Source organism: Xenopus laevis, chromosome 1L, assembly GCF_017654675.1.
Source record: "Xenopus laevis strain J_2021 chromosome 1L, Xenopus_laevis_v10.1, whole genome shotgun sequence".
Taxonomy (NCBI): Eukaryota; Metazoa; Chordata; class Amphibia; order Anura; family Pipidae; genus Xenopus; species Xenopus laevis.
In genome coordinates, this window is record NC_054371.1 from 90212427 (window position 1) to 90238936 (window position 26510).

Consider the following 26510-nt stretch of genomic DNA (forward strand, 5'->3'; position numbering starts at 1 on the left):
TTGTACCCAGTGTGGTTGGTATTGAACCAGAGTATCGCAGCATGCACCTTTACCTTACAAGATGCCAATACTTAGGTACATGTACACATGGATATGGTTGACATTAACGTCACCTCAGGTAAGGTTGCAGCGAGGAGGGATTGTAACATATGTAATATACACTATTTTTTGTTTCATATCAATTTTAGGTGGTTATTAGTAAAAGTTACGTTTTATTTACACCATTGGGACCTCAGATTAAAAGAGTGGGAAGGTGCAATGCTATGAGTCATACTTTTTTCCTCTTTTGTGTAACTAGTGGCAAATTTGTATAGCAATCAATACTTAAAGTATAAAAAGGTTGACATGCCAAATAATCAGTATTTACATACAGTAGCATGAAAACTAAGAATAACAAATAAGAAAGATTTAGGAATTAGCAATACCTCTACAAAAGCAAAGAAAAAACTTCAAAAGATATATAATCATGAATTTCCCAACATTTACATACATTTAAAAAGAGCAAACACTTTAAACAAATTATAATAATTATAAAAAATGTATAACTTTAATTTTATAATAAAGAAATGTGACTATGAACGCATAATGTGCTCACATTTAGAGACATGTCTATCTGCAATAGCCTTCTCCAGCTGTTCAACTGCAGTCCGTTCATCCTCACTGCTTACTGTGATTTGGTCAGGTTTTCTCACAGTTTCATCTGTTTCTACAATCTGTGAAAGAATAAAAAAACACTTTAATTGACAACAGGTAATAAAAACAGCTCAAATATGTTTAACATTGCTAATTACTTAAAGAAAACACAACACATCTTACCCTGCACGACCATTACATATAGTTTCTTCAACCTGGATGTTGACTCACATACTCTACGCAGAAATCATGGGAAAAGAGCTGCCAGAACCCAGCAGGGAGTGGTGGGAGTTTTTAAAGAGATACATATGTCAATATCACAAATTAACATTATTATGCACTGTTAAAGGAGAAGGAAAGTTGTTTACCACTTGGGGGTGCCAAATGTTAGGCACACCCAAGTGAATGTATTTACTTACCTAAAACCCCAGGCCGGTGCTCCTATCAGCAGAAAACTGCACCGACCCAGGGTTATTCCAGCGAGAACCACAGAGCGCTCCTCTTCCATCTTCTTCATTCTTCTCGTGGCTGTGCATGCGCTTTAGAGTGTAAAGCCGAACTTTAACTAAAAATTCAGCTTTTTCATTCTAATGCGCATGCATCTGCCCTGGGAAATTTAAAGAAAGAAAAAGCCAGAAGAGAAGCGATCTGTGGTGCTCGCAGGAATAACCCCCGAGCGGTGCAGTTTTCTTCTGATAGGAGCACTGGCCCGGGGTTTCAGGTAAGTAAATACATTCACTTGGGGGTGCCTAAAATGTGGCATCCCCAAGTGGAAGAAGACTTTCCTTCTCCTTTAACATGAACAACCAGGAGAAAAACTGCTTGAAAGAATGAGCCAACAATGCACATCGCTAGTACATGCTGACTAGAAAAGGCTTGAAGTTGTTATTGCTGGAAAAAGTTTCTTAAACAGATACTGTCATGGGAAAAAAATTTTTTTCAAAATGAATCCGTTAATAGTGCTGCTCCAGCAGAATTCTGCACTGAAATCCATTTCTCAAAAGAGCAAACAGGTTTATTTATATTCAATTTTGAAATCTGACATGGGGCTAGACATATTGTCAATTTCCCAGCTGCCCCAAGTCATGCGACTTGTGCTCTGATAAACTTCAATCACTCTTTACTGTACTGTACTGCAAGATAGAGTGATATCACCCCCTTCCCTTTTTCCCCCCAGCAGCCAAACAAAAGAACAATGGGAAGGTAACCAGATAGCAGCTCCCTAACACAAGATAACAGCTGCCTGGTAGATCTAAGAACAGCACTCAATAGTAAAAACCCATGTCCCACTGAGACACATTCAGTTACATTGAGAAGGAACAACAGCAGCCTGCCAGAAAGCATTTCTCTCCTAAAGTGCAGGCACAAATCACATGACTGGGGGCAGCTGGGAAATTGACAAAATGTCTAGCCCCATGTCAGATTTCAAAATTGAATATAAAAAAATCAGTTTGCTCTTTTGAGAAATGGATTTCAGTGCAGAATTCTGCTGGAGGTGCACTATTAACTGATGCGTTTTAAAAAAAAACATGTTTTCCGATGAAAAGCCACAAACTAATGTTGAGTTTGTTATTTGAGATAAAATTATCACAACAAAAATCACTTAGTCAAGGGCACATATAAAAAAGGAGACTCTAAATCATCAATTATTAGTTCATTTTGATGACATCTGCTGGTTGCACTAGGATGTGTACACGTAGGCATGTATTCATCTTTACTATTCCTGCAGCATGAGGATATCTTGCAAGTTTTTAAAGGTGTAAACTGTCAAAGACCCTTAGGGGCAAATTCACTAAGCGCCGAAAATGCTCTAGCAACGCCTTCGCCGCACTTCGCCAGGGTGCTGCTATTTCACTAAAATCCGAAGTTGCGATCAGGGAGGCGAAAGGTAGCGAAGTTGCGGTACCGTTAATTTGTCAAGCAAAGCGAAGTTACGCTAGCGAAGCCTAATTTGCATACGGCGCAAGTTAAAGTACAATGGACGTATATGTAGCAGCAATACATTACACTACACAAGCCTGGGAAAGTTTCATAAAATAAGAGTTGTTATTTTTCCCTATGCATGTGCCCACTGTATGGTTTAGGTGCCATATGTTAGGAAATGGAAGGAGGGTACCCTCAAAAAAATTTACGATCTTTTTCAGCCTATAACCCTTAAAAATGTAAAAGACACCAGCGTTTTTCGGGACTTAGACAAAATGTCAACTTTTTTTGAAGCAAGCCCTATCTACTCTATTGCACTTCGCCTGGTCTGATGTGGTGAAGGCAAGTCTGGCGCAAGAGATAACGTTCAGTAAAATCCGCATCTTAGTGAATTTGCGTAGTTACATCCCTTCACCATAGCGCAACTTTGTCTGGCTTAAGGGTGCGAAGTAGCGCTAGAGTAGGTCCACTTCACTAGCGAAATTACACCAACACCTGTTAGTAAATCGACAAAGCAACAAAATGACGCCACGCTGGTGAATTTGCGCTAGCGTTAGCCGCTTCGCGCTTTAATGAATTTGCCCCTTAGGCTTGAAGCAGATTAAAAAGCAAACTCGTGCCATGAATATACTCTATATATTATTTCATACTGCATGGCTGATTTATTTTTATAAGTGCACTTATATACCAGACTATTGCATAGGAAAATATGTAATTTGCAATATTATACTTTGATAGATTTTGTTCAGAAAATACCTGCCTAAGCAAGTGCCTAATTCACAGCACCCTCCAGGATAACGCTGTTAAAAAATGCTTTATTCATAAAGTACAAAGTGCAACAGTCCTCTAAAGTGAATTTACACCACTTTCCATTCATTTCTAAAGAAAGGTGTATCTATCAAAGGATAAACTTTTACTTTCACCTATTGATAAATACTCATAGTTAATCTCATAGACATTAATGGAGAGTGGCGGAATTTTACTCTAGAGGACTGTGGCGATCTCAAACTTCACTTTTTGATAAATATACCCCTATGAGAATTTTTTTTTTGGCCCCTGTAAAGTACATGTGGAGTTAGACCTATTTCTTGAAACATAACTTCTTTCAATACAGACTCTTTATGTGGGACAAAGTAATACTGAATGTGGAGTATTAAAAATAATATATTGTGAGTTTGCTTTCTCTGTTCAACTTTCTTTTTCTTCTTATGGGTTGATAGCACATTTTACATTCCAATCAGCTAAACACAGCACACAAAATCAGCCGCTGAATGAAGAACACATGAAAGCCAACAGGAGTCGATGAAGGTGATTTTGTGTGCTTACAGTCAGGAGCGCCCGTTGTGCTCCCGTCTCCAGCGGTGTTGCATCCAAAATAGCGGCGTCCATGACCCAAGTGAGATGACGCCATCACATTGACGTTGCGTGTTTCCCATGAAAATTTGAAATAAGAGGACGCTGAGGTCATGGGTTCAATGCCCAAAATTTGTTTGTTGCATTCCTGGGTATTCCTAAATTTCTTTTATTCAGATTTCTAGGTTTTTGACCCTGCCTGAACCCTGACTATGCTCCTTCTCTGCCTGCCTATTGAACTATTGCTTGGAATCGACTACGTTTACTCCTGATCCCTTTTTGGTTATAGCGAACTTGGACTTTAACCCGAGGCTTCCTCCTTGGTCCAGACTTCTCCGCTGGGAGCCGATAGGCCCCTGACACTTACTACCCAACTAGTCTGGGGGCTAGTATAACCATGTGTGGTCCTCATGGTGACATCTCTACTCTAAACCCATACCTTTCCTAAAGAAGAGGAAAATCCAGTAAACTAACAATTCTCATAGCTACACATTAGAATTGCTGTAAATATTCAGCACATCTGAAGACCAGCAGAAATGTATTATATCTGACAAGCTGTTAAGCAATACATACTTTATTTGATGGAGTGAATTCTTTAATTGGCATTTCTGATATTATTTTCGCGATGGCCTCTTTTGATACATCCTAAAAACATACATAATCAAAAGTCAAGGTAAGTAAAACAACAGGTCCCCAAAAAAAGAAGACTGAATATTCTGAGACAGAATCAAGTATGAGTAAGTATGAGGGAGTTTGAGTGACTTTCCATTCTATTTTTATTCTTTTTTTAATCTGTTTGATTCTTACGGTAACCAAATAGTGGGCTATGATAGGGGGACTCCTGCTGTTCACATGGCTTGGAATCTTACCTTTTCAGTTAAAGGGATGCTATGTACTTCTGCAAACAATTTGGCAGCACTAACTATAAAACTGATATGCCTGGGAATGTAAAAACAAACAAAACAGAATAAACAATTACATTTACTACATATATAGCTATACCAACTTCATAATACTCAAAAAAACAAGGTTAAATGTATTTAGTAAAAGACACCTCAAAACAAAATATTCCAATATTTTTCCCTTTCACAAGAGGGATCATATGAAAGGTCATTGCTGTATGCATGTTCCACAATCTGATAAATTAATATAGACAGGTTTTGGTTACTTTCTTACTGCCTTTAAACACACAAAAAACTAATAAAAATGCTGTGCAGTTGCAAATTTAAATGGTTTACTCATTAGCTACCAAGACGGCTGAATCACAGCAATTTAGTTTTGATTATTTCATTTAATCTTTCTGATTCATTTTATTTTATGGCCTTTCATTGCAGAAGACACATAATCAATAGTATTACTAATGAGCTCTGTCTCGTGAATAATGGTTGTTGTATAGTCCCATAAATCCAACTGCTGGGCTGTCCAACTGGTGGCCCGCTGCCCCCATGTGTGGCCCTTCATTGAAGTCTGGTTGCCTTGATTGCTTGCCATTGCCTAAGCTTCAGAACTGAAATTAACTGGCCTGCATTGTTCACACCTCAGATTCAGGCTGTAAAAGCCCTGTTTTGTTCACACCTGTAATGTCCTGCATTGATTAGACTGTCAGTGCCCACTTTGTTCACCTGTTCCTGTTTCACAGAGACAGTAGGCGCAGCACTGACATTTTGTCAATGTACATATTACAGTATATACTGTTCATAGTCTTGATAGGTTTCCCTGCTCTGCCTTTGACGGCTCTACCCTACCTGTGTGTGTCATGTGTGTGCCATACTCTGCCTGTGTGTGCCATACTCTGCCTGTGTGTGCCATACTCTGCCTGTGTGTGCCATACTCTGCCTGTGTGTGCCATACTCTGCCTGTGTGTGCCATACTCTGCCTGTGTGTGCCATACTCTGCCTGTGTGTGCCATACTCTGCCTGTGTGTGCCATACTCTGCCTGTGTGTGCCATACTCTGCCTGTGTGTGCCCTATACTCTGCCTGTGTGTGCCCTATACTCTGCCTGTGTGTGCCCTATACTCTGCCTGTGTGTGCCCTATACTCTGCCTGTGTGTGCCCTATACTCTGCCTGTGTGTGCCCTATACTCTGCCTGTGTGTGCCCTATACTCTGCCTGTGTGTGCCCTATACTCTGCCTGTGTGTGCCCTATACTCTGCCTGTGTGTGCCCTATACTCTGCCTGTGTGTGCCCTATACTCTGCCTGTGTGTGCCCTATACTCTGCCTGTGTGTGCCCTATACTCTGCCTGTGTGTGCCCTATACTCTGCCTGTGTGTGCCCTATACTCTGCCTGTGTGTGCCCTATACTCTGCCTGTGTGTGCCCTATACTCTGCCTGTGTGTGCCCTATACTCTGCCTGTGTGTGCCCTATACTCTGCCTGTGTGCCCTATACTCTGCCTGTGTGCCCTATACTCTGCCTGTGTGCCCTATACTCTGCCTGTGTGCCCTATATTCCCTGGGTGTGCGCATACTCTGTCTGCTCCATGCAGAGTGACATCCCTGCAGTGAGCACCAACCATTTGGTTTGTGTGCTACCACCATTAATGTGGGTATGGTGTAAAATGTTTTCTGATAACATGGGTGTAGTTTAAAAAGGAGGAATTGCCAACACCAACTTCCATTATCGGCCCTTCACCGCGTAGACCAGAAAAATTCCCTCCTTCAGTACCATAGAAGTTGGACAGCACTGCATAAATCATAATAGGACTGCATGTTCCTGTTTAGATAGGAGCTACATAACAACAAGAAATAGCTCCTCCATAAACAAGCACAAGAAATGCAATAAACTATAAACAAACTATATACAGTTAGGCCCATAAATCTTTGGACAGAGACAACTTTTTTCTAATTTTTGTACATTACCACAATGAATTTTAAATGAAACAACTCAGATGCAGTTGAACTGCAGACTTTCAGCTTTAATTCAATGGGTTGAACAAAAGATTGCATAAAAATGTGAGGAATTTCTTTTTTAATTAATCACTTAATTTCAAAGTAATTGGGACCATTGACTCAAAGGCTATTTTATGGGTAGTTGTGGGCAATTCCTTTGTTATGTCATTATCAATTAAGCAGATAAAAACCCTGGAGTTGATTTGAGGGGGGGTGCTTGTATGTGGATGATTTTGTTGTGAACAGACAACATGCAGTCAAAGGAGCTCTCCATGCAGGTGAAACAAGCCATCCTTAAGCTGCAAAAACAGGAAAAAACCCATACGAAAAGTTGCTACAATATTAGGAGTGGCAAAATCTACAGATTGGTACATCCTGAGAAAAAAAGAAAGCACTGGTAAACGCAACGCAAAAAGACCTAGATGTCCACGGAAGACAATATCGGTGGATGATGACAGAATTATTTCCATAGAGAAGAGAAACCCCTTCACAACAGCCAAACAAGTGAACAACACTCTCCAGGAGGTAGGCATATTGATATCCAAGTCTACCATAAAGAGAAGACTGCATGAAAGTAAGTACAGAGGGGCAAATTCACTAAGATGCGAAGTTGCGCCAGGCGCAACATCGCCGCTCTTCGCCAGGCGAATTTTTGCCAGGGCTCCGCAAATTCACTAAAATCCGAAGTTGCGCACAGGGGTAGCGTAAGGTTGCGAAGTTGCGCTAGTGTTGTTTCGCTATATAAAGCGAAGTTGCGCTAGCGAAGGCTAATTTGCATACGGCGCGAAATTCAAATTTCAATGGAGGAACACGTATCTGCACTACAAATGCCTAGAAAACCAATAAAAAGCCAATAAAAATTTTATTTTGCCCTACACATGTGCCCACTGTCTAGGTAAGTTGCCATGAGTCAGGAAATGTAGGGGGGAGGAAGGGGAGCCCCAAAAAATTTTCGATCTTTTTCAGCCTATCAGCCATCATGTAGAAAACACGCCAGCGTTTTTTGGGACATAGAAAAAATTTTGACTTTTTTTGAAACAATCCCTATCTACTCTATTGCGCTTCGCCAGGTCTGAGGTGGCGAAGGAAGTCTAGCGTAAAAGGTAGCGTTCGCTACACTGAGCAAGTTAGTGAATTTGCGTAGTTTCGTCGCTAGCGAAGATTCGCCTGGCGTAAGGTTGCGAAGTAACACTAGTGAAACTACGCCAGCGTTTGTTAGTGAATTTGCGCAGTAGCGAAAATGCCAAACGCTAGCGAATTAACGCTAGCGTTCGGCGCTTCGCGCGTTAGTGAATTTGCCCCAGAGGGTGCACTGCAAGGTGCAAGGCACTCATAAGCCTCAAGAATAGAAAGACCAGCACAGTTCTGGAAAAACATTCTTTGGACATATGAAACGATGATCAACCTCTACCAGAATGATGGCAAGAAAAAAGTATAAAGAAGGCGTGGAACAGCTCATGATAAAAAGCATACCACATCATCTATAAAACATGGCGGAGGCATTATGATGGCTTGGGCGTGCATGGCTGCCAGTGGCACTGGGACACTAGTGTTTATCGATGATGTGACACAGGACAGAAGCAGCCGAATGAATTCTGAGGTGTTCAGAGACATATGGTCTGCTCAAATCCAGCTAAATGCAGTCAAATTGATTGGGAGGCTTTTCATAATGACCCAAAACATACAGCCAAAGCAACTGAAAGCCGTAGCAGTAAAGGCCTGGTAGAGCATTAAAAAGGAGGAAACCCAGAATCGGGTGATGTCCATGAGTTCAAGACTTAAGGCTGTCATTGCCAGCAAAGGGTTTTCAAACCAGTATTAGAAATTAACATTTTATATTCAGTTTTTTTAATTTGTCTAATTACTTTGAGCTCCTGAAATAAAGTGAAATGAGTAAGAAAAGGCTTTAGTTCCTCACATTTTTATGCAATCTTCAATGCAATGTTCAATCCACTGAATTGAAGCTGAAAGTCTGCAGTTCAACTGCATCTGAGTTGTTTCATTTAAAATTCATTGTAGTAATGTACAGAACCAAAATTAGAAAAAAGTTGTCTCTGTCCAAAGATTTATGGGCCTAACTGTACATGTATGGGACCTATCATCCAGAATGCTTGAGACCTGGGTTTTTACGGATAAGGCAACTTTATTTATTATGGATCTCTATACCTTAAGTCTACTCTAGCAAGGATTGTTTTGCTATAGCAAGGAATAATTATAGCTTAGTTGAGATCAAGTACATGGTACATGGCTTTATTATGAAAGAGAAAAAGGGATTATTTTTAAAACATTTTAATTACTTCATAAAAATGGACTAGATATGGGAAGTGGCCTTCCCAGAATTCTGAGATTTCTGGATAATGTGTTCCAAATAATGTTTACATGGGTATGCACCTCCTTCTCTGGCCTCTCTTAAAATGTGGAATTTAATCTTTAAAACTGTGTATATTTATTGCAATGTTCGGTCACCTACTGTACCATTATGGTACTTTAAAAACGCAAAACTTACAAATGGGTCTATATAGATTAGGGATGCACCAAATCAAGGATTCGGTTCGGGATTCGGCCAGGATTCGGATTCATGCCGAACCGAATCTGAATCCTAATTTGCATATGCAAATTAGGGACAGGGAGAGAAATCGCATGACTTTTTGTCACAAAACAAGTAAAAAATGTTTCCCCTTCCCACCCCTAATTTGCATATACAATTTAGGATTCGGTTCAGTCAAATCTTTTGCGAAGGATTTGGCCGAAACAAAAATTATGTATGCGGTGCATCCCTAATATAAAAAAAGATATACCTACAAACCATCCACAACTTAAAAACATGCTAATCTACTACATGCTAATCAGGTAAACCTCCTACACCAGTATTAAATAAATGCTGCATGATACAACAGATAACAGCCACAAAATTAAGCTGTAATTTAAAATACTGCCTAAAACCCTTATTTATATATATTTCAGTTTGTAAGTACACTTACAGTTGGTCCTTTGCGTCAAACTGTACTGGAGTAGGTGGTCGCTTTGGGGACTGCCAAAATAAAGCTGAAGAGGCAAGATCAGTTTAAAAATCCAATGTAATGCAATCACATTATATAGTGAATAAAGTACCTCCTATTGTAAAATATAAGGATATAATAAGTCACCGAGGAGTTCCATGACCATATAAAAGCACAAGGTCATGGAACTCCAAGGTTACTTCTAATATCCTCATATTTTCCAACAAAGGGTACTTTATTATTATTATTATTACAGTACACAAGTTTTAGTGGGTCATGTGACAAAAATGACATCACTACTCACCATTTATAACTGATGACATCACTAGTTACCGTTTATAAGGATATAATTTACAAGATATTCATGGCTTTTGTGTATTATACAGAACTATACTTACTGCCATCATTTAATCGTGTGTCCAGAGGGAAAGAATGTAGTAACTGTTGTGCCTAGTAAAAAAACAGAGCAAAATGATATAGCACAATACTCCATAATGCCCATGACCCCCACTTGAAAGCTGGAAAGAGTCAGAAGAAGAATAATTAAAAAACTATAAAAAAAAACAAAAAACGAATGCCAGTTGAAATTCATCATACTAAAAGTTTACTTAAATGTGAACTACCCCTTTAAGCTTATATAATTATATTTAAAGGAGCGGTTCACCTTTAAATTAACATTCAGTATGATGTAGAGACAATACGCATTTAGTCTTTATTCTTTACATTATTTAGCTTTTTGTTCAGCAGCTCTCCAGTTTGGAAGTCCAGCAGCTATCTGGTTGCTAGGGTCCAGTTTACCATAGCAACCAAGAGTAATATGAATGATAGACTGAAAGATGAATAGGAAAGGGACTAAAGAGAACAACAATAGATTTTAACTTCACAGAGCAATTGTTTTTTGGCTCACATTTGGAGGTAACACACAACCGCCCAGGAATAATTGGATAGTCTTGATTCACACTGGTTCTCTCACACTGGCAACCACAGGATTAACTTCAATAAGTAGAACGGGTAAATCAAGAAGCAGCAAAATGCAGAATACCTGCTATTTAGTATTTATTGTGCATCCACACGACATGTTTCGGGCAACAAGGGCCCTTTTTCAAGTGAAAACACCCTTGTTGCCCGAAACATGTTGCGTGGATGCACAATACATATTGAAATTGTTTTTTGGCTGCCAGGGTCAGAGATTCCCATATGAAAGCTGAAAAGTAGCAGAAAAGAAAGGCCAATAATATAAATCTATAAAACATATATAAAAAATATATATATATTTTTTAAAGGAAAAATTAATGTGCTTACTTATGTACTTATGGACATAAGACGTCACAGAGGCCTGTGATAATGGTCTAATTCTAATATACCTTATTTTATAACAGCAGTACATTATTTTTTATTTGTGACGTAAATTACATTACCAAACACTGATTATACTGATAATATCATTATGCACCCCTTTATATAGTGAATAATGTACCAATCTGTTTGAAAATATAAAGATATTAAGTCACCAAGTAGTTCCATGACCCTATAAACACACAAGTCCACCAAGCACCATTTATATTATATAGTGAATAAAGTACCCCCTTTTGTAAAATATAGGGATATTATAAGTTACCGAGGAGTTTCATGACCATATAAAAACACGAGGCCGAAGGCCGAGTGTTTTTATACAGGTCATGGAACTCCGACAACTGGGGTACTTTATTTATTTATCCGACAACTGGGGGTACTTTATTTATTTATTATAATACACAAATTTCAATGAGTCATGTGACAGAAATGACATCGGAACTCACCGTTTATAACTGATGACATCAGAACTCACCGTTTATAAGGATATAATTTACAGGATATTCATGGCTTTTGTGTATTATATAGTGGATAATGTACCCCCTACCGTAATTTATAAAGATATTATAACAGAGGAGATGCATGTACAGGTCATGTAACTCCGAGGAAGCTTTGTGTTGAACATGCGCTCTGGAAGCAACACAACTCCTAGACACTATGGGGGTTATTTATCAAAGGTCAATATTGTGAGCTTTGTGAGGTTTTTTTATACCTCTATTAAACTCACAACTCAAATGTTTTCTAATGTATGAAATCAGTGAATTCAGGGTGAAAAATCCAAATACTTGAATTAATCAAGTTTTTGGTGGAAAAAAATTGAATTGCTCAATTAATTGAGTTTTTGAGCGGGACACACAGAAAAAACCAGAACATCGTGAAGGCAACAAACATCTGGTTCAAGGGATCTCTGCCATTGACTTCTACATGATCTTGACAGGTTTTACCTGGAGTATTTTTGGATTCAAGCTATTTCCAGCTTCGGGTATAATAAATCTTGAAAAATGTTAGTTGTTTAAAAATAAATAAATAAAATAAAAAAAACCCGAAAATGCAAGCTGTTTTTAACGCGATAATTCGGATTTTGACTGAAAAATACCCTCGAAAACCCAAATTTTTAAGTAAAAACAACCCAAGCTTTAAAAAATAACCCCCTATGTGTTTAAATTTATAATAATTAAGACCTTGCATCAATCCATTTCTTACCAACCTTGTGACTGAAGTATTTTTCAAACTTATGTCTTGCAAGCTTCACACACTCTGTCCAATTTCTAGGTTTCCGGTTAAGTAGTTTAACAACATGAAAACAGCCTTCTAAACTCTCGCCAGATTGTATACTCTAAAAAAAAAAAAAAAACATTTTATATTATTCAGTTAACATTGGCCACAGGATCAGACTATTGTAATTTTTGTCAGAAAACAAATGGTTATAATGCAATTTTCACTGAGAACTGCTTCCAAATTGTTTGGATGCATAGCAGATGATGGCTCTGCTAGGTGTGATTTTCTTGGAAAAGCTTAATTTAGCATTCCTGATGGATCCCTACCTTGCAAAGTTAGCCTAAGCGATCATTATATTATTACAGCTTTATACTTTCCAAATGTTAAACACTTACAGGAATGTAAGCTACACAATTAAAAGACACATATGTTCCAAAAGTACATTCATTTTAAGTGTTTGTACATGCAAAAAAAAACAAAGTAGACTATGGAAACTAGAAATCAACTGGCAAGATTTCCAGAGTGGTTTCTTAAAATCATGCATCAGTGGCCAGTAAAATCTAAATTACAAAGCTTAATAAACATATGCAGAATAAACAGCATAGTGTCTCAACAAGCAAAAGCTGATGTAGAACTACCTTAAACTCGGTTCATGTATCCCTTTTCTTTAGCTCTTTTTATAATGGTCTGTTGCACCAACACGAAGCCATTGCAATCATCATCATTTATTTATATATTATACAGCACTTTACATTAATTTATAATGTACAAAAATCTTACAAAAATTTAACAAACAAGGGTTTACAGAGTAAGAATAGGACAAGAGAGCCCTACTTATAAGAGTGTATGATTTATAAATATGAAAGAAACCTGTGTAGAATTTTATTCATACCTGTAAGACATGTTCTGCAGATGAATGAGTCTGCCAAAATGTGTTGTACAGTGATGGCTTATGGGAGAAGGAACTTTCAAACTGCAATTTAGGGAGTGAAAACAAAGAGCAAGTTAAGAAGATATACTTCTACGCTCAGTAGAACTTGCAATAGTCAAAGAGATACAAATAACTTACTTTATCTCTTGCCCACTGAATTGTATGCTCAATAGTTGCTGGAAAGGACTTTAAAGTACAAAATGGTATTTCTTCATCAAGAGGATCTCGCTAAATAGAAATATGAAATGGAAATGCTGGAATCAAAATGTGCACTTCAATGACAACTGACCACTTACTGGTTTGTTGGTAAATTCTATTAAGCTCGTGGCTTGTGTATGCTTTTAAACCCAGTTGTCTAAGCAAAAGCTTATAACTTGGACTTTTGAAAGGTTAAAACTAAAGTTAAAGGTATACTGTCATGCTCTATTGATGTCAGGTGTTAAAGGGATACTGTCATGGGGAAAAAATTTTTTTTCAAAATGAATCAGTTAATAGTGCTGCTCCAGCAGAATTCTGCACTGAAATCCATTTCTCAAAAGAGCAAACAGATTTTTTTATATTAAATTTTGAAATCTGACATGGGGCTAGACATATTGTCAATTTCCCAGCTGCCCCAAGTCATGTGACTTGTGCTCTGATAAACTTCAATCACTCTTTACTGCTGTACTGCTGTATCTGTACCAGATAACAGCTCCCTAACACAAGATAACAGCTGCCTGGTAGATATAAGAACAACACTCAATAGTAAAAACCCATGTCTCACTGAGACACATTCAGTTACATTGAGAAGGAAAATCAGCAGCCTGCCAGAAAGCATTTCTCTCCTGAAGTGCAGGCACAAGTCACATGACCTGGGGCAGCTGGGAAATTGACAAAATGTCTAGCCCCATGTCAGATTTCAAAATTGAATATAAAAAAATCTGTTTGCTCTTTTGAGAAATGGATTTCAGTGCAGAATTCTGCAAGAGCAGCACTATTAACTGATTCATTTTGAAAAAAAAATGACAGTATCCCTTTAAACCCGCAAAAAAAAATAAATAAAAAAAAAAACAACTAGTATTCAATATTATTTTTTCAGCTGTTTCTTACCCAAGGAAACAGTCCCCAGCAATGAAGCAGGTACCAATAAATTATTTAAAAAGGGTAATGTAGGTGCTATATACAAACAGTCTTGGAATAATACCATTATGTATACAGTGCCTAAATAAGCCACAATATTACCTCTTAAAGCTCTTTTTCTGGTACTTGTTTTTTTCACAATTGCACTAACCTACTTCCTTCCCAAGAACCACCAATCTATTATAACTCAAAGAAAGAGAAGGAACAGGAAGCAGAATGTTGTGAAAAATTAGCTACAACCATAGTTATATCTTAAAGCAGAACAAAAACTCCAATCCAAGGGGGTGCAAAATGTTTCGAAATCCCCTCTAGAAAACTGTACCAGCACTTGCAAGCAAGCAATCCTCTTCCTTCCTTCTTCATTCACGCACATTCAGCTTTTTCGTTCTACTGCACCAGTGTCAGTTGCTGGATTTTGAAAAAAGAAGAAGGGAGGCAGAGGATAACTTACTCGCAAGTGCTCAGGGCTGGCACATTTCTCTTGTGTCATTACAGTCCTTGGGGGAGGGGGCTAACATTTGGATTGGAGCTTTCTTTCTCCTTTAAGGTCTTTAAAATGGGGAAAAAACAAGCAAAGCTGCTTGACAGCTTTAGAGACAATTCCTATTGACTATATAAACTCAGAAGCCAAGTTTTGAGATGGAAATATTTGGCGTTGTTTTCTTTAATAAATTGTGCCTAATCGAGATTTCAAAAAATGTTCTCAAGTATATTGACACGCATGTTTTTTTCTCAAATTGTGAAAAAATATCGTGAATTTTGATCATTCTGCTCTGTAGTAAGTATTAACATTCCTTACATAGCTGTTGTAAGATTCAGTTAAATGAGGTACAATAACTTCTGTGTGTCCTTTAGTTCCCATGGTTCCAGAATCAAGAAGGGGTCGAAGATTTGTTACTGAACGACTGAAACAAAAAAACATATAAAACAAAAATAGATATGTACTACCAGACTTGAAATAAATGTCCTAAGCATGTTAAACTGCTAGCTCATGGTCTTCTCTGTTCCTTATATGTTAGTTTGTCTGAAGCGCTAAACATAAAAGGTAAAGTCATTTGCATGAGATCTGTCAGTAGTTTGTTCTCCTCTCATACTGAACATATCAGTATAAAATAAAAATCAAGTATCAGAAGTAAGAAATTGAGATATATCAATACAGGCACAGGAAAGTTACAATTTGACATAAAGGGAAGAACAAACGAATGAAAGAGAACAGGTTTTTCCACCGGTTGTATCACACAGCACTTCACTTTCATACGGAAAGTTATTACCACACTGCTAAAAGTAAGATGAAACATGGCGTTTTGTCTGCTGCCAATTGTGACCCCCACTTTTCCAGTCATCAGAAAAACATGCTACATTACCATGCACAGTATAAAATGGATACACCAAAGAATGAGTACATGCACCATGCAGGGATATCTTAACTAAAATTATCATACTGAAACAATCCTAAGGCCAAAATATAAACTGGGAATACTGAGTAACTCATGCTCTTTTAAGTCTGAGACTAATATTAGTGGTAGAACAGAAGGTAGGGCCATACTAATACAGCACTCACAAAACTGCAATACCCATTACATTTTTAAAAATAATTAAACCTACCTGTCAATATATCTTCTTGCCTCCACATTGTCCAAAGCAGTCACAATGACATCTTGTCTGTTGTAGAACTCATCATCAAAAATGTTCTCAGTTGCAGGGCAGACCTTGTCTAACCGTGGGTCAATTTTTAAATGTGGGTTGATATTGAGCGTTGCAGCAGAAGCAGTATAACTTTTAGGTTTCTGATAAGAAAGAAGATGTGAAATATACACACCAAAAAAAATAAAAAAATATGATGGAAAAAATTATTACAATAACAAAAATACATATTATTTAGCGCTAAAAAATAATATACTAGTCATCCAATTAATCCTATTAATATACCAGGTACAAGTTTTTAAAGGAAAATTTATTAAACCATACATTTAAAAATAAATTGAATGAATATATAAATTGAAATTGTCATTTGTAGTCATGTTACCAGTAGGTAACATCCAAGGGGTCTGTTTAAAATGATAAATAAAAATATACTGATTAACCCCTTCTCTTTCAGGTGCCTTTGATTTTGGCAAGCTGCATGTTAACAGACAACACACAGCATGTAATAGATCTGTTGCATCATGAGGAAACTTCGGGCGACTTCGGAAATCCGAAGCGATTCATATGCCATCCTGCCGGTGATTCATATTCTTGCTGGCTGTAAGGCATTTAGGGGAGATTAGTCGCCCAAAGTAGAGAAGATTTGTCGCTGGGCGTCTATTCTCCCCATCTGCCAGTACCCTTAAAGTAAAATAAATGGTGCTGGCAGTCAGGCCCTTGACATCCAGCACAACATATTTTATCATCAATGGTAGATAAGCTGCTAAAATGAGGCAAAGATGGGTCACAGGATACTGAAATCTAACATGCAACATCTTGACTTGATATTTACCTGAATGTGTTTGGGTCGGAAGAGAAACTGCCTGTTCAGGTTAGATTTTTCAATTAAGTCAGGATCTGTCACTGTAATCTGTTTAAAGAAGAAAGACAATATTAACTATGTAAAGCCAGAGAATTTGGCTGTGGGCACACAGGATGATGGCTCTGGCTGTTGTCAGAGAAGCAGATCAGTGCCCCTGATCCATTGATTTGAATCACACAGTGAAGGGGAAACTGAGGCAAGCCCAAATATGCGAAAGGAGGCATCTCCAGCCTGACCTCAGCTTCAGCTCCGCTGTGTTTGACCACTGAGCTGGAAATTGTTTGGGTTACAAAACATCTTCAAATGGTTGATCTTACACACAGTGCCTAGCCAGGTCAGCCAAAAAGAAAAATCTTTTAACTTGGTGGCCAAGTGGCTTTCAAAATAATTTATCGGGCCCTTTTTCAAATGAGAGTCACTAGAAACTAATGCAGGCTTGTTGTCTAAAATGTATGTTTATTTCCTCTCTTATTTCAACTTAATTGGTAATGTATTCAACAATATTAATGAAGAAAAATTATACTTTTTATCCTTATTATATCTTATTACCAAAATAATGTTGGAAAAAAAATCATTCAAAGAAATACCGTTTGCTCTTTACTTTTTTATTAAAAAAATATTCCAACACGGATGTTGTTGCATTTTGTATCATCTACGGCTCTGGACAAATTTCTTTCAGTGCAGTAACGTTTGTAACAAACCTGCTGAAGACTGATAAAACGTTTACCCTCTTAAAAATTACTGAAATTAATATTTTAAACATGCAGATAATTTCTGCCTACTCAAGCATCAATCTGGTCAATGCCAGAGGATGCCTTAAATGTGTATGGCTTTATGGTTAACTGTTGGAATAATAAAAATCTGTATCTTTAACTGATAATTTGCCTAAAAAACAAAACATTTTGGGCAACTTGATTGAAAAGGTAAAATTGTCAGATCTCCATATAAATGGATAGCTTAAGGTTGCAACTTACCAGCCCACCCTCTGAGCCACTTCCAGCTCCTAAAAGTGCAAAATTCTTCAGCATTTCACACCCAATTGCACCACATCCAACCTATGGAATACATTAAGACAACTGCAATTTGAGTAGAACAATCATTCCAGACTTATTTGTCTAACAATGCAGAATGTGTATTTTATTTCTTATATTACAATGCTACAAAAGCTCAGAATGACAACATGCCTAAAGTTAAATACCTGTCACACGGCAAATCTATAGGGCCATGCAAAGGACACCTAGGTATATTTATGAAACTGGCTCATTGTCTGACTTCTCACATGATTGTAGATACTGGACCAAATCTGATCCACCTGATAGGACCGAGTTTTGTTGGACAACCATAGAGACATAAGCAGTTGCAGGTCAGCCAATGACCACATATATACATCGATCTATCAATCTAGTTTTACATTTTTCCCAAACGATGCTAATGTTCTTTTTCGAACAGTTTGATAGAACAAAGTGCTTATAAAGAGGTTCACACATCTTCAGTCATGATATAATTAAAAACCCCAATTTTATCCCCGTTTTTCAAAAGTTTCTGATTTTCCGATCAAAAACTAAATTTTTTTTTAGATTTTTGCCCGAAAACCACAAAATCTTTTTTCCACTAAAAATTCTGATTTTATAATAAAAAAAAACCTCAAATGTTTCGAGTTTTTGGCATTCGGACTTTAATAAATAACCCCCTATACTGCCTGGCCAGCACTCTCTGTTTGTACATATGGCTAATGAAACTATCTCTCACACATAAGCATAAGCACTCACTTCATCAGCATAAAGAAGTATGCAAGCACCACCAACACAGAAAATTTGACCATTGAGTAGGCTATGGAAACAGCCATGGGGGTGACAGAGGTTAAAAGTTGTTCACATTTAAATTAACTTTTAGTATGATGTAGAGAGTGATAGTCAAATCACTGCAATAGGTTTTCATTTTTTATTGTCTGTGGTTTTTGAGTTTAGATTTTTCATCACATTTGTCAAGCAAAATAAACTTTAATTACACTATATAAATTATTTGAATCTTGTTTTCTTCAGTCTGGGAATTCATAATTATAGCAAGCAGGCAGGAGCCATTTTGTGGACATTGTTATTAAGGCAAGCCTTGCATCATCTCATAATCTTGTTTGTGCACCAGAATGGGGGACCTGATGTTCATCCCCATGCCCTGGCTACACAATTAAATGGTTAAGAGAACAGTGGGAACGTGGGGAGAGCAGTGACATCTAGGAAGTGCTGAATCGAAAGTTAAAGTAATTGTCTGCACCTCTATGCCTTAGGCATAGAGGAGGGGCAGACAATATTTGATGTATAGCGGAGATTTTTAAATGAGTTTACAACAGCTATGAATGCTTTAATAAAAAGGTACTTTTATTATACAGATTGTTGTGTCTGGGTGACAGGTCCACTTAAAAAAAGCTTTCCAATTAGCAATTTCAGCAATCTGATTGTTAGGGTATGACCATGCATTGATCTGAATAAAAGACTGCATCCTTGCAACGGTAACTTGACAAACTGGGCAGCTATGTGGCAAATGAGATTCAATGTTGATAAATATAGAGTCATGCAACTGGGATGTAAAATACCCAAGCCACTTATACCCTTAATGCAAGGGTCCCCAACCTCTTTTACCCGTGAGCCATATTCAAATGTAAAAAGAATTGGGGAGCAACACAAGCATGAAAAAGTCCCCTGGGGAGCCAAATAGTGGCTGTGATTGGCTATTTGGTAGCCCCTATGTGGACTGGCAGCCTAGAGGAGGCTCTACTTGACACTATACTTAGTTTTTATGCAATTAAAACTTGCCTCCAAGCCGGAAATTCAAAAATAAGCCCCTGCTTTGAGGACACTGAGAGCAACAACCAAGGGGTTGGAGAGCAACATGTTGGTTGGGGATCACTGCAATGGGACAGCACTGGGCAAATCCATAATGGAAAAGGACCTTGGAGTCCTTGCAGATAATAAACTTGATAGTAACAAGCAATGCCAGTCAGCAGCATCAAGGGCAAATAAGGTTTTAGCTATATTAAAATGGGGGGGGGTCATTCTTCCACTGTATAGAGCACGGGTACGGCCCCATCTAGAATATGCTGTACAGTTTTGGTCTCCAGTGCTCAAACAGGACATTATTGAATTAGTGAGGGTACAGAGAAGGGAAACTAAGCTGGCAAAAGGTATGGAAAATCTTAGCTATGAGGAAAGACTGACCAAGTTATGGGGATCATATAATAATCTCTCTAATGCTTTATTTACCAGTAGGTCTTTCCAGCTGACAAGTGGTCACCCATTCCGAAAAGAGGTTCCGCCTAAATATTCGGATGAGTTTTTTTTTTTTTAACAGTGAGAGCTGTGATCATGTGGAATTCTCTCCTTGAATCAGTTGTACAGGCTGATGCATTAGATAGCTTTAAAAAGGGGTTGGATGGCTTTTTAGCAAGTGAGGGAATACAGGGTTCACAGTACAAGTTGAGCCAGGGACTAGTCCGATTGTCATTTTGGAGTCAGGGAAGGATTTTTTTCCCCCTCTGAGGCAAATCGGAGAGGCTTTGAATGGGTTTTTTGCCTTCCTCTGGATCAACTAGCAGTTAGGCAAGCTAAAATAGAGGTAAAAGGTTGAACTTGATGGACGTGTGTCTTATTTCACCCTAACTTACTATGTTACTGGAATATGAGCAGGAGAGGGCTGGAATAGAGAGATGAGTAATAAAAAGTAGCAATAACAATACATGTGTAGCTTTACAGGGCATTTGTTTTTTTAAATAGTGTCAATGACCCCCTATTTAAAAGCTGGAAATAGCCAGAAGAAAACAAATAATTCAAAAACTATAAAAAAAAAAAAAAAAAATAATAAAAGTTGCTCAAAATTTGCCATTCTATTCTATAAATGTTTACTTAAAGATGAACCACCCCTTTGAAACTGGAGAACTTAAACCTACCAATACATGTTTTTGTACTATTAACTTCCAAGTGTAACTTTAGATATTGGGCAAAATATCAAAAAGTGAAACTTGAAATAAACCCTTCAACATCCAGCCAGTTTAAAAAATGATCATTCAATAATATTCATTCATATTAATTTATGGACTTTTTCCAAAATATTATATATATATATATATATATATATATATATATATATATATATATATATATATATATATATATATATATATATATATATATATATATATATATATATATATATATACAAAAGCCACGAATATCTTGTAAATTTTAAACGGTGAGTTCTGATGTCATCATGACTCACTGAAACTTGTGTATTATAATAAATAAAGTACCCCTGATGCAAAATATGATGATATTAGAAGTTATCTCGGAGTTCCATGACCTGTATAAAAAAAACTCGGCCTTCAGGCTCGTGTTTTTATATGGTCATGAAACTCCTCGGTAACTTATAATATCCTTATATTTTACAAGAGGGGTACTTTATTAACTATATATATAAAAAATGGTTGTAAGCAAAGATACTCACCAAGAACACATTTATGTTGTGAATCTTTTTGCAAAAAGAGTCTCCTATACAAGCCCGTAAGGCATCATATCTGTCTCCTCTATAAGAATTGGGGGAATAGAATTAATTATATGGCAAGTCAAACAAAAATAAGGGATATATGGTGTTATAATTCAAAGCAAAATGAAAGGGTATTTGTGGATGTTTTATGAGGAAGAAGTTGTGGCCATTACCCAAAAGCCAAAAGGGACTGTGGCTAAGATATTCCTTAAAGGGATACTGTCATGGGAAATTTTTTTTTTCCAAAATGAATCAGTTAATAGTGCTGCTCCAGCAGAATTCTGCACTGAAATCCATTTCTCAAAAGAGCAAACCGATTTTTTTATATTCAATTTTGAAATCTGACATGGGGCTAGACATATTGTCAATTTCCCAGCTGCCCCAAGTCATGTGACTTGTGCTCTGATAAACTTCAATCACTCTTTACTGCTGTACTGCAAGTTGGAGTGATATCACCCCCCTCCCTTTCCCCCCAGCAGCCAAACAAAAGAACAATGGGAAGGTAACCAGATAGCAGCTCCCTAACATAAGATAACAGCTGCCTGGTAGATCTAAGAACAACACTCAATAGTAAAAAGCCATGTCCCACTGAGACACATTCAGTTACATTGAGAAGGAAAAACAGCAGCCTGCCAGAAAGCATTTCTCTCCTAAAGTGCAGGCACAAGTCACATGACCAGGGGCAGCTGGGAAATTGACAAAATGTCTAGCCCCATGTCAGATTTCAAAATTGAATATAAAAAAATCAGTTTGCTCTTTTGAGAAATGGATTTCAGTGCAAAATTCTGCTGGAGTAGCACTATTAACTGGTTCATTTTGAAAAAAAATTTTTTCCCATGACAGTATCCCTTTAAATAATAAATCCAGGGCACATTAAGATTATCACACTTACCAATAAACAGCTATCCTGCAATTTCTTTAAAGCTAAAATTTGGAATGAAAAGGTGTAATCCTTATGTTGCCAGCTGCTTTCGGAATACACAGCACTGCTAATTCAACTAGATGAGATGAGTAAATGAATTCCTAGATGCCATTACAATGGTCACCAGTCATCTTCTTCCAAGGAAATGATGGGATACTACAGTATCTGCTGAGACCAGTGAGAGAGCTCTGCCAGCTGTTTCTCTATTACTTAATTAATCCCCTCTGCACCTGTCCTGAAGGTAGTATGTGCCAAGCAAAGGTAGAAACCCTTTTCAGTAGACACTAGCAGCAATTACAGTGATTCATTTTCACTTTTTTAAATGGCAGTGCTTTGTCCCTCTCCCTTGGCGCATTAGACCACTGGGATACAAAAGCTACCCATGTGCCATTGAGAGCCCAGATACACAGACAGATACATAATACAGAGGTCTTGACAAATAGGAATTTCATTGTACACAAAAAGCTGTGATCTAATGGGATCACGCGACAGGGGGTCAGAAAATTGTTGTGGCTAGACATATTGTCAGTTTCCCAGCTGCCCGTCATGCGACTTGTGCCTGCACTTTAGGATGGAACTACTTTCTGGCAGGCTGTTATTTCTCCTACTGAATGTAATTGAATCAGTCTCAATGGGACTTGGTTTTTACTATTGAGTGTTGTTTTTAGATCTACCAGGGAGCTGTTATCTTGTGTTACGGAGCTGCTATCTGGTTACCTTCCCATTGTTCTTTTGTTAGGCTGCTGGGGAGGGGAAGTGATATCACTACAACTTGCAGTACAGCAGTAAAGAATGACTGAAGTTTATCCAAACAAAAGTCATATGACTAGGGGCAGCTGGGAAACTGACAATATGTCTAGCCCCATGTCAGATTTCAAAATTGCTCTTTTGAAAAATTGATTTCAGTGCAGAATTCTGCTGGAGTAGCACTATTAACTGATGCGTTTTGAAAAAAACATGTTGTCCCATGACAGTATCCCTTTAAAGTGATACTGACACTAGTCTCCAAAATAGTAATGTACATTAAGTTACCTATAGGTCATGTTGATAATTTTTTGCAGATGTAAGCAATTGTTGCATGAAGTTGCCAACCAGACAGTCCCTTCCCAACCTGTTAGTATTTCTAATGCTAACGAATTACTGCTGCACAAATAAGGCAACCCCCTTATTGAGCAACAAGGGGGATCAGATAAGTAATGTAAAACCATTAGGCAAATACATTTTAACGGCAAAATAATACATAGCAAAGATAATGTAAAAAAAAAAAAAAAAAAAGGTTTTGGTGTAAGTAAAGCTACATTTAGGTATAAAACAGAAAGCTACACAGCAAAGTTTTGATGTCTAATATTGTTACATACACAATACATATTAGTAGTGACATAACATCTGTAAAATGAATGAAAAACATTGGTTGTACCTTGGAAGAAATTCATCACGATTTGCAGTTTCCAGTGAGCAAACAATGTCCAATGCATCAATAAAGAGCTGGAAATTTATTGTAAGGAGCAAATAATTAAATGGGCACCACAACAAAGCAAATTATATTTCTTTCTAGGAATAAAGAAACTACCTGCATACAGTGTCTTGCAAAAGTATTTATCACCTTGAGCAGTTACCTTATTTTTATAAAGACAGCAAAAGGATAATATGATGCTATTGGACTGCTTTTCAGCAGGGTCTGATGAAACTGAATGAAATATAAATAGTGAAAAATACAGGCAAACATTGCACAATAATCTATTTAGGTCTGCTTAAAACAGAATACTCATCTTTCAGGAGGAAAATTAAATTGAAGTGCCTTTTGACTAACCTGAACTAGATGGAGAATATCTGTCAAGAGAAAAAGGACAAAATTGCTCCCAATGTGCAAAGCTATTAGGTACTAATTCAAAATACTTAAAGTTGTTACTGTTGTGAAATGTGGCTCTAAAAATATTAAAATGTGGGGGTGAGTAACGTTGCAAACAGCATATTCAGTTTTTTCCATTTTTGTCACATTCAAATAATGAAATCTGAGTTTAATTTCTTTGAAATAAAAGTATATCACTCAATGATTTCAGTGAATGATGTATTTCAGTAACATTAAAAAACTAGTCAAGGTGAATGCTTCTGCAAGTCACTGTAACTATGTATTTATGTCTAGGCAAAAATAAAAACTACTATTATAGTACATTGTACAAGTGTAGGACCTGTTATCCAGAATGTTAAAGACCTAGGGGTTTCCGGATAACGGATCTTTCTGTAATTTTGATCTACTAGAAAGTCACGTAAACATTACACCCAATAGGCTGGTTTTGCTTCCAATAAGATTTAATTATATCTTAGTTTGGACCAAGTACAAGGTACTGTTGTATTATTACAGAGAAAAAAGGAAATCATTTTTACAAATAAGAATTATTTGGATAAAATGGAGTCTATGGGCCTTTCCGCAATTCTGAGCTTTCTGGATAACAAGTTTTAGGATAACAGATCCCATGCCTGTACTATTATATTATATAATGTATTGTAGCATTATAAATGTTTTTCCTGACAACAGGCAGAAATATTTTCACTGGTATCCTTTTTTTCTACAGAAACCTCCAGAATCCCACCAGAGAGAGGAGAAGCCACATGCTGAGTTTTAGGTAAACATCATTGCACCTTGTTTTAATTCATTCTACTAAAAGCACTTTTTTAATTTAATTATAATTTTATTCTGAAGAAAGCACTTTGTAAAAATTACAATAGCACTTTAGAACACATAAGAAAAATCTGTACATAGACTTTCTATGGTTCAAGACACACATAGATTTGTGTTGCAACACCCTGGTGACTGCACTGAATATAAACAATATTGTGCTAGGTTCTCTTATTTGTTTTTTTTTCATAGCCTGTGATGCTGATCTATAATTTTATCTTGATTTGGTGATCCAGTGGAAGAACTGTGAAAAAGATTGGCAAAGGAAATTCTGAGGGTGTACTTTCCCTTTAATCTTGCAAATTTAGTTTGTTTTACAATTTTAACTCTGTTATGCATAGTAAGGTATAGTAATGGTGGACAGGAGTGTTTTATAGTCTCTCAGCTTCCTACATAGAACATTTTTGACTGTCTCAAGGGAGCCCAGTAGGGTTCCCAGTAGAGCTGAGTTAAGGTTGTCATTGTTGGGATAGAACCAAGTAAAGTGGCCCTGCTACATAGTAAACATAGGTAACTTAGACCAAGTTGCAAGGGACTGCTTAAAGCATAGTAGGATAGGGTCCAGGTTATTCCTTATAAGAGCTGCAACAGATGCGGTACTTGAATTGTGAGACACATTTCAAAGGTACTTTTGGTATTTATTAAAAGAAAACAGCTATAAGAACAAAATGAAAAAAGAAAATGTTATGATCCTTAAAACTAAATTATAAATAGCATATTTGTTGGCTTAACATTCCAATTTGACGAAACAAGAAAAATTCTACATACATTGTTGTCTAGAATGACTTTCATACAGTAGTTGTATAAATTAGAGAAATAACCTACCCATTGTTGCAATGGAGAAAATTTTCCTGTCACCGCTTTCAAAATTTCCTGGCTTACAATGCCTCCCATTGCAGCTGCAAGTGGAGTCAATAGTCCTTGAGCTGTCCAAGACAGCCATTTTACAAGGTTATCATCCAGCAGTGGCTATGAAGTAAACAAACAAAAAGAAGAATTTGTTGTCAACTGCATCTCTCATGTGGTGGGTCAAATTGTCGCATTCTAGATAGATACAAATGGATATAGGAAAAGCCATCACGCAGTGACCTCACACATTAAAGCTTAATATAAAGGTTTAATATGGGTGTCCAATTTAAAATATATGTAATTTCATCAGGAGTCTCTGAAAACACATATGCAAACCTACTAGGTGAAGTAAATAAATTTGTTGTTAATACATGTTGTTACACTGAATGATCTATTTTTAGGAGTTATTCAGAGGTTTGAGACATGGTGAATGGCAGTGTATGTAGATTCCAGTTGCGATGATACAACATGGTAAATTATCTGTAGTTACTTGTGGATCACATTTGTGAATAGGAAGAACAAATTGTATATACTTTGGATAATCTTTAGATGGGCATACAAGACCATGTCACCAAACAGATCTTAGCTTAAAGGGAAAATATTAT

At 37.2% G+C, this 26510-nt stretch overlaps 1 protein-coding gene across 4 annotated transcripts in view; it reads right to left on the reverse strand.

The window, feature by feature from the left end:
• Nucleotides 1-26510, reverse strand: part of uba6.L (ubiquitin-like modifier activating enzyme 6 L homeolog) — a 53514-nt gene that overhangs the window by 11723 nt on the left and 15281 nt on the right. For all 4 annotated transcript variants that reach the window (XM_041591147.1, XM_041591143.1, XM_041591144.1 and 1 more), the window contains exons 14-28: nucleotides 25882-26025; nucleotides 23797-23864; nucleotides 21419-21497; nucleotides 17899-17979; nucleotides 16895-16972; nucleotides 16024-16205; nucleotides 15218-15323; nucleotides 13438-13527; nucleotides 13261-13341; nucleotides 12358-12486; nucleotides 10196-10247; nucleotides 9780-9843; nucleotides 4779-4848; nucleotides 4483-4554; nucleotides 596-713 (exon numbers count right to left, since the gene is read on the reverse strand). In XM_041591147.1, coding sequence (XP_041447081.1) covers nucleotides 596-713; nucleotides 4483-4554; nucleotides 4779-4848; nucleotides 9780-9843; nucleotides 10196-10247; nucleotides 12358-12486; nucleotides 13261-13341; nucleotides 13438-13527; nucleotides 15218-15323; nucleotides 16024-16205; nucleotides 16895-16972; nucleotides 17899-17979; nucleotides 21419-21497; nucleotides 23797-23864; nucleotides 25882-26025 — 1414 coding nt within the window. The remainder of the gene's footprint in view (nucleotides 1-595; nucleotides 714-4482; nucleotides 4555-4778; nucleotides 4849-9779; nucleotides 9844-10195; nucleotides 10248-12357; nucleotides 12487-13260; nucleotides 13342-13437; nucleotides 13528-15217; nucleotides 15324-16023; nucleotides 16206-16894; nucleotides 16973-17898; nucleotides 17980-21418; nucleotides 21498-23796; nucleotides 23865-25881; nucleotides 26026-26510) is intronic.